We start from the raw sequence: 9,475 nt of genomic DNA on the forward strand, positions 1-9,475 counted from the left end.
ATGAGTAACAGGATTGAGATTGTTCGGATTCTCGTGGTAACAGGCAGTCAGCAGTTATTTTTGCATGTAAAACAATCAACTTGAATAATAATTAAATGATAAATAAATTGGAAATTGACATGCAAAACACTTGACCACATTTTAAACAGAAATATTACAAAAATATAGATTATAGGCACTTTAACTGTAATTTTACCAGTAACTAAGAAGGTGCAAGTCTATACTGGAGACATCAGTACGGAAGCAAACACATAAATCCAATGAGGGCAATGAGGAACAAATTAGGGTATAAAACAATCTTGCACGTGGTTGCACACAACAACGTGACACAAGATTCAAGGTTAGATCAAGGCATGATATACATTGCAAACCAGAGGAATTTAACATGACTGCACTGTATACAAACATTTTTAACCTTTTCTACCTACATTGTATGCACACCAATGTAACAGCAAATTCATCTGTGGTCTATTAGACACTGGTAGTGAAAGTATTAACAACACCAAAGTATTTGATTTATTGCATTAAATCCCGGCATTTTTCACAGTTTTTATTTGTCTTTGTATAAGATGGTGTTTTTGGTTCTCCTGATGATGCTGACAGCCTGTGCTGCCAGACCTTAAGGTAAAATATATCTTCTTTACTTAACAGAGGGTATACCAAAAAGAGCACTAAAATAAAGATGCATGCAAGTGTCACAGGGTTTACAGGAGTTTATCTTTTGATGTTTGTTACCTTTATGCTGTCTTTTAGGGTATGTACAATTTATTTTTCTCCTACTAAATAGGAAATAGATAAACAACAGATATGGGTTTTACTTTAAAAGCAAACTTCATATAACAGTTGGGCAAAACATGTCAAATGTATGATAAATTACCAATTTTGTCAATAGGCATACATCTATTATCTTTGTCATAGCAAAATGTTTTTGGTTTTTAATTAAAGAATTAAAATACAGAAAAAAATAGCATCTTAAATAGGTATTTAGACAACTACTTGATCAACAAGTGAGATGTCAGGATAAGCAAACAAGTCCAAGGTGCAATGGCAGGGGCAAAGTCCATAAACAGTTAAGGGGTGATGGCAGACATCAAAAGAGGAAACAAACAAACACAGTAACCTTGGCAGAGATTCCAGCTTTATCATTTTCTATGAGATAGTGGCTATAGGCAGGTACTGCATGGGGCAAAGTTAAGCTATGAACTATAGGTGTGGAAAATAGTGATGTTGTAACCACTCACATGCATTACATATATTTTTAAAAAATATTTTGCGGTTTAGTATTAGCCATGCTAGTGGCATGGCTCTGGATATGGTAAAGTATACAGCAAATTCAACATGTTTTAGAATTGTTACGAGTCAATTAATCTAGTTATTAGGATTTTAGTTATAAACTAGTTATAGTTTGTCTTTCCTCAAAACATCTCTTTCTGAAACATTTTTTGATGGAGTATGTCTACTGAATAATAATTAATTTGTTTATTATATAGGCTAATTAACATGAACACTGCATTCTGATTTTGAATTTCTCTACTTTTTTAAGATCTGTCAGGTAAAATGTTCACCTTCACACAAGAAAACAACATGCTCATGTAAGGCTGACTACATCAAGACAGGTTTTGAGCGCTGTAACCGTCTGTCTCAGGTACAAAAGCATCATGTTGACTATACAAAATAAATGAAACAACCCACTGTACAGTATCTGTGAATATGAAAAGCATCATGCATGACAATGTCTTTGTAATGCCTACAGGTTCTTTACAGATCTTCGTAGAACCCACTCTTTTTTCTCTTTGGCCACACCACCTGCTTTCAATGACTTTGTGATTTTCAAGAATACTGCAAACCATGAGATTGAGCTCTATGGCAGGGATAAGTTGGTAGTATTTGGAGAACAGGACGACAAGCTGAACATGTGGCACTCTATCTGTTCCACATGGGCCTCTGGACTGGGATAGCTGTGGTTAGATGGAAAGCCCTCGAGTAGGAAATTGACCAGGTCTGGATCAATCATCAACGGACCCATTCTGATTGTTTTAGGACAGGTACGGTCGTATTTTTAAGCACCATACTTAAATGAATAGTTTGACATTTTAGGAAATAGGCTTATTCGCTGTAATTCTTATTCGGAGAGTTTGGAGAGTATAGCTAGAGCCAGCGGCCCAATAGCTATCTTGGCACAAAGACCAGAGACGGGTAAATAGCTTGCCTGGCTCTGTCCAAAAGTAACAAAATCAGCCTATCAGCACCTTTAAAGCTCAATGATTAACACTTTACAACAAGAGGAACAATGTCACTTCCCCGTTTTACTGGTGAGGTATGTGCTATTGCTGTGATTTTATTTATTGATTGATTTGTTTTTATTGAAACTTAAGAACAGAACAGTTAGAAATATGAATGTAAACAAATGATATAGCATTGCAAGTACAAATTAGTACAAATAAATTATTATAAATAAATAAATATAAATATCAAGACAGACATACAGACAAAAAAACAATAACAGAAGAACAGAGAAACAAGCACATACAGTGAAACACAATTTAAAAAAAGAATTTGAAAAATACAAAACAACAACAACAAAAGACAGAGGCACATACACAAGGCAAAAAGATAAAGCATATATTAGTCCTTCATGGAACAAAGTAAGCTATATTAGTCCAGCAGTTTTATGGATTTCTTTTAAAGAAAGTTAACAGAGGTGAGTAAAGAATCTGTTTTGTTCTGTTTCTGTCTGTGTAGAAAGAATTTTGCTATTGGAGCAAAGAAATTAACTACGTAACCAAGTGTTTGATGCTTTTTGTCAAAATAACAGAAAATGTCTCTGAGGCCAAAGGAATATGTGGAGTTGACTTTGGCAAACAAAGACTAAGATCCTCCAATAATTTCAACGTTTTCTCACAGGTAAAGAACAGATGATTAGGGGTGTCTTCACATTTTCCACAGAAGGTACAAGACCTGTCAGTATCTGCAAATTTAGCTAAAAACAAGTTTCTGATATTGATCTTGTGAGCAAGTTTTAAGTGGGTTTCCTTCACTTTGTTGAAGATGCAATATTCGTAAGGTAAAGACCAACACTTCCAAAAGTGCTGTAGAGTTCCACTTTGTTTGTCTTGAAAGTATATATATACAGTACCATTCAAAAGTTTTGACACACCTTCCCATTCTTTTGAATGAGAAAGTGTATCCAAACTTTTGAATGGTACTTTACATATGTATATCAGAAAAATATATTGTACACTATAGCTGTTGTCTCAAATGTCTTTCTCAGGAACAGGATTCCTACGGTGGTGGGTTTGACATCAAGCATTTGTTCGTTGGCATGATGTCTGATGTCCACATGTGGGACTCTGTTCTTTCCCCCTGTGAGATTCAGCACCACTTGGATGATCTAAATTTCTCCCCCAGGAATGTGCTCAACTGGAAGGAGCTGGAGTTCCAGACTATAGGAAGGGTGCCGATAGAAGATAAACAGATGAACTGTCACTAAAGTCACATTAAAACAGAACCTTAAGTGATGCTCCATAAAAGGTTTTACAAATCACAAACCTTCTTTGAATGGACACTGCACTAGTAAAGAATCAATATGACCTAATATATCTTTATACTTTAACATGCTTGAAATGCAATGACAATTCTTTGAGAGAACATACAAATATTTAAGAAGCATAGGAGTTTTTAAAAACGGGAATGAGGGGCCCTGACCTGTCATTAGGTCCACAGTACTAACAAGGTGTACATGTGTACCGCCAACCACATCAAAATGACCTGTAAAATACTTGTTCCCCAACCTTTAGTGGCCTTCACAGTCATGTTTATTTACCAACATACCATCTATCTGTTGTAATCTTAACTCACGTTCACGTTCACAAATAAAGTCAACAGTCTACACTTTGTTATCTGTGGTTTTATCAGCATTGTGTTCACACCTTTATTAGGTGAGTAACGTGAGGGCAAATTCCATCAAATATCAGCAATCATTAAGCTGTGGTAGATGCAGATTACTCAATAATCTCGTTCAAAATTGATACATTTTATTGGTACATTTAGGGTTTATGAGCAACGCAGTGATATATTTATGGGTGCCCATCTCTCTCTGAGTTGATCACTGTTCATCACTGCTGTCTCAGGTGAGCAACACACAAACCGACACACTGTTTCCACACAGTCTGTAGGTTTACATTACAGGACACAGGACATGGGAAACATCTAAAAAGCTAAACAAGATGAATCAACAAACTGATGAAGAACATACAAAAGTGAACAGGCTAAATACTTTAGTATGAAAAGCTGCTCTGTTTATTCTGGTGTTTACAGGATGTTCAAGTTAGTGCTGCTGTTCCTGACAGTGTCAGGTAAGATCTCACTGCCTTCATTCATCTGATACTTTAACTTCAATATATATAGACAACTAATCTCTGTGCCATTGTGTCATAATATATAAGCAAATATTTATTTAACATTACATGACTTATTAAGTGCTTTGCCAATTATGTGATTTTTAAGTGTCCTTGTCCTTTAAGTGTCCTTGACCAAGTACAAGTATGTTATTTCTCATATTTCATTTTCTCATGATCCTGTTTTCCAAAAATAATTATTCCGAGATCATGACAAAGAGGTTTTGCCAGTAGATTGTCTTGATGAGATCACAAAATAACTGCAAAAAATAGCTTTTCATGCAATCACGAAAACAAACCAAACAAAAAATATATTTCTTTTGGTTTTTAAGAACTTTTTTTTTTACTATATCAACAGTTTGTTTTTTTTGTAGAAGTTCACAGAATAATTATCATCATGATAAAATCTGGAAAACATGTCCATGATTTGACCTGCAGTTCTCTCTCATACTGTTATACTTTTGATTTATTTGGACTATATGAAAAAATGTATCCCAAATTAGACACTTTTAACAGACTACTGGTTATTGTGAAGATACACATGACTGCTCAATAGAAAGAAACACAAGAAATATCTCAGAAATGGAGAAAAACATTGTCAAACATTCACCGAGTTCAGAACATATTGATTTTGTTTGATGATCCCAATTAACTTTGATAATTTGGGAGTCATAATTAATTGTGGTTTTGTAGTTTGTTTCCTTCGCAGTAAAACCTTTGACTGTGGCAAACAGTAGCATAATCAGAGCAATCGACCTGTACGGAGATTAGATTTGATCATTATTGATTTATTACACTGTTAAAGACAAGATGTGGCCTGGATATTATTCTGGCACAATAGTTAACAACTGATGAAAAACAGCCAACAGTTAGAGATATCTATCTGTTAACTGGGAAGGTTATTTGTTTCATCTTTTGTTTTGTGTATTCAAACATGCACTTGGGTTTGCGTGATCATAGATCTTGAGTGTAAAGGTTGGTTCACAAACCTTCTCAGCCTGTGAAGAAACAGCCAACAAAAGCTAACTGGAATATAAATGATTCCTATCACAGGCCTCCAAGCTGTCCCAGACACAGCCCCTATAGGTTTAGAGACGGCATCTTCCTACAAGCTTCCTGACGACTTCCAACAAAGTACCGAGCCTTCCAGCAGATTCCTCGATGACCTCAACACTAGCCTGGTGCAAAAACACATCAGTGAGATGAGTCGGAGGGCTGGTAAGTAAAGACACACTGATGTACTGTCTGTCAAAACCTAAACAAGAACTAGTATAGAGAGAAGAGAGATTTTGCAGTTTAGTATTAACCATGCTAGTGGCGTGGCTCTAGAGATGGTAAAGTATACAGAAAATTCAACATGTTTTATTAGGATTTTAGTTATGAACTAGTTATAATTTATCTTTTCTCAAATCATTATTTCATGAAACATTTTTTGATGCAGTATATCTACTGAATGCCTTTTTTGCTACTATATAATTCATTTGTTTATTATGTAGGCTAATTAACATGAACACTTTGCATTCTGATTTTGAATTTCTCTAATTTTTTAAGATCTGTCAGGTAAAATGTTCACCTTCCCACAAGAAACCAACACAGCTCATGTAAGGCTGACTACATCAAGACAAGTTTTGAGCGCTGTAACCGTCTGTCTCAGGTACAGTAGCATTGTGTTGACTATACAAAATAAATTAAACAATCCACTGTACAGTATCTGTGACTATAAAAAGCATCATGCATGACAATGTCTTTGTAATGCCTACAGGTCCTTTACAGATCTTCGTAGAACCCACTCTCTTTTCTCTTTGGCCACACCATCTGCTTTCAATGACTTTTTGATTTTCAAGAGATCTGCAAACCATGAGATTGAGCTCTATGGCAGGGATCACTTGGTAGTATTTGGAGAACAGGACTACAAACTGAACATGTGGCACTCTATCTGTTCCACATGGGACTCTGCCTCTGGACTGGGGCAGCTGTGGTTAGATGGAAAGCCCTCGAGTAGGAAATTCACCAGGTCTGGATCAAACATCAACGGACCCATTATAATTGTTTTAGGACAGGTACGGTCATATTTTTAAGCACCATACTTAAATGAATAGTTTGACATTTTAGGAAATAAGTTTATTCGCTCTTATTCTTATTCAGAGAGTTAGATGAGAATATTGATCCCACTCTCAAATAAGAGTGGGAGTTATCTTGGCACAAAGACTGAAAACAGGGAGAAATAGCTTGCCTGACCCTGTCCAAAGGTAACAAAATCAGCCTATCAACTCCTCTAACGATCGATTAACACCTTATATCTTGTTTATTTAATCCTTAGAAGAAAAAAAAACTGTGTAAAAACAACAATTCCCCGTTTTACTGGGGGGTTATGTGCTATTGCTGTGATCTTATTTATTTATTTATTTGTTTATTTATTTGTTTATTTTTATTGAAACTTAAGAACAGAACAGTTAGAAATATGAATGTAAACAAATGATATAGCATTACAAGTACAAATTAGTACAAATAAATTAGTATAAATAAATAAATATAAATATCAAGACAGACATTTAGAAAAAAAAATAAGAAAAACAAGCTAACGCAGTAAAACACAATAAAATAAAAAAATAAAAAATCCCTGCTCTATCCTCATTGGAGAAAGTTTTTTAATCCCCTTGAAAAAGGAATTGAATCAAAAGTATATAACCTACTGATTCCTAGAATCCTAGAAGCAGATATCAGATATTTTATGTGCCTTTTAAAAGCCAAAAAAGTCATAGCATTAACATGAAAAATTACTGGTGGACTGCATTTGTTGTAGATGATTGAGTGCAATCCAAGTGATTACATTTAGGTATTGTAAAAGTGTAAAAGTTGTTTTCCTTTACTTTGTTGGAGCAATATTTGTAAGGTAAAGACCAACACTTCCAAAAGTGCTGTAGAGTTCCACTTTGTTTGTCTTGAAAGTATATATACACAGTACCATTCAAAAGTTTGGACATACCTTCCCATTCCCTTGAAAGAGAAAGTGTGTCCAAACATTTGACTGGTACTGTACATATATCATATTTACATATGTTGTCTCAAATGTCTTTCTCAGGAACAGGATTCCCATGGTGGAGCGTTTGACATCAACCAGTCGTTCGTTGGCATGCTGTCTGATCTCCACATGTGGGACTACGTCATTTCCCCCTGTGAGATCCAGAAATATGTGGATGATCTAAATTTCACCCCAGGGAATGTGCTCAACTGGAATCAGCTGTGGTTCCAGACCATAGGAAGGGTGCTGATAGAAGATAAACAGAACTGTCGATAAAGTCACATTAAGAAGTTGGAAACAGAACCTTAAGTGATGGTTCAAACAAAGTTTTACAAATCAGAAAACTTTTTCATCAGTGTCTTCTTTAAAATTGATGTCACTGACTGTTCAGTTATTAAATGTATTTATATGAATGTGAAATTGCAGTATATGTGATATATCTTGGGTTGGTCTGCTACTGGTTGCTTTAATATCTTCTTGTATTGTCTTGTGATCTTCTTGAAAATGCATTAAAATGACACACTTTGCACTGCAGTCTCATGTCCGATCTTTTATATCTGTCTGACATGAAACTTTTAATAATAAATAGCACTCCTTCCATCGACAACGTCTACACTTAGCTATATTTTATAAATTACATCTGTCTATCTTAATCTATATGCAATTATAATTTCAGCCCATTGGTACTGCTTAGTTTGCTGCATCAGTGTCCATAACTACATACATGATCTAAATTTCACCCCCAGGGAAAGTGCTCAACTGGAGGGAGTCATAGGAAGAGTGCTGGTAGAGAATATACAATTGACCTGTCACTAAATTTTTGAAACCAGAATATCAGTGTCTCGCCGATATAAAGTCATAAATCAGGTTTTCTGTACTTTTGAGACTGGAATTAATTTGTTTTATGCCTATGTGTTGCCTGCATTAATTGTTTAGGGTTTAATGTGTCCTGGTCATAGTGTGACACAATCATTTATCTAGTCAAAGCTAACTTTGCTAAGTGAAAACATGACTTGCCATTGCAATAAAGTTTGTGAAATTAAAACCAGTGGAAGAGGGGAAAAAATCAGATTGTATTGTATCAATGCTAAATGTAATTTAGCCAAACATATTACTCTTATGGATTATGCACATTCAGTGTGATTTGTCCAATGCATGAGTAGTAGCTTGTCATTACTGTATATTTCTCCTCTTTTTATGACTACAACTGTTTCATTCTTCCTTTCAGTTATCTCTCAGCGGTGACTGCTAAAATTTGTTGTATTTGAGGTAAGATCAAACAACTTTTTCCCGCCCTCCAATAAAGTTGTTTTGTGTTTAATTAATTCTGTGGCTCAATAATGAACAAAAATGAAATATTGTTCGAAAGGAAATTGTAAATAATAAATTGGATATCAAATACTTACATGGTTTCACAAACTATTAAATAAATAAATTTACTGTAGCGGCTTATCACTGCAAAAAAGTGGATGGTTTTCTGTAAGTGGTCGTAATGAATTAGGACTATTAAGGTTCCAGACTTGTGAAGTTTTAAAGGGAGCTTTAAAGGGCAACTCTGTTTTCTTTGTCAACTCTGCTTGAGGTTAGCGGTTTGCTTGTATTCTCAGCTCGATCGTGCTCTCTCTCTTTTTCTCTTCTCTTTTTCAAAATGACTCAGGAAACCCACAACAAAACCTAACTTTTAACTTTATCAAACGAAGAGAGGTGTTGTCCCCTCATATCTCTCATGGCAGGGTTGTACAGCTCTGATCATGACATGCAGTAGCAGAGCCCAGAAGCCCCACCCTGCTGCTGCAGAATGGAGTGGCTCACTGATCGCTTGTTTATTCCAAGTTTATCAATATTAAACGTGACGTGTGTCCAAATTGCACCACATTTGATACTGCACTTTAGACTTTAAGATACTTTATGATCTCTGCAAAGGGTTGTTTTCATGAACGCAAGAAAAGCTATTTTTTGCAGTTATATTATGATCTCATCAAAACTGTCTGCTGGCAAAACCTCTTTGTCATGATCTCAGAATAATTATTTTTGCAAAACAGGATCATGAGAAAAT

The 9,475-nt window shown here is 35.2% G+C and overlaps 1 protein-coding gene and 1 pseudogene across 1 annotated transcript; both read left to right on the top strand.

Annotated features, from left to right (window-relative positions):
• The first annotated feature begins 569 nt into the window (after positions 1–569).
• On the top strand, positions 570–3,849 carry LOC121906112 (annotated as a pseudogene).
• Positions 3,850–5,434: 1,585 nt separating this feature from the next.
• Positions 5,435–7,764, top strand: LOC121905437 (C-reactive protein-like). Its single transcript, XM_042423659.1, has 4 exons — positions 5,435–5,615; positions 5,949–6,051; positions 6,160–6,457; positions 7,480–7,764. The coding sequence occupies exons 1-4, from the start codon at positions 5,435–5,437 to the stop codon at positions 7,693–7,695; spliced, it is 798 nt and encodes a 265-aa protein (XP_042279593.1). The 3' UTR covers positions 7,696–7,764.
• Positions 7,765–9,475: the final 1,711 nt, after the last annotated feature.

The sequence above is a fragment of the Thunnus maccoyii genome, chromosome 10 (assembly GCF_910596095.1).
Source record: "Thunnus maccoyii chromosome 10, fThuMac1.1, whole genome shotgun sequence".
NCBI lineage: Eukaryota > Metazoa > Chordata > Actinopteri > Scombriformes > Scombridae > Thunnus > Thunnus maccoyii.

Bases quoted from the DNA above. Each gene is read 5' to 3' on its own strand.
- LOC121905437 (XM_042423659.1), top strand. From the start codon at position 5,435: ATGATTCCTATCACAGGCCTCCAAGCTGTCCCAGACACAGCCCCTATA. The intron at 5,616-5,948 runs GTAAGTAAAGAC...TAATTTTTTAAG, and splicing joins TGAGATGAGTCGGAGGGCTG to ATCTGTCAGGTAAAATGTTC. The intron at 6,458-7,479 runs GTACGGTCATAT...TGTCTTTCTCAG, and splicing joins TTATAATTGTTTTAGGACAG to GAACAGGATTCCCATGGTGG.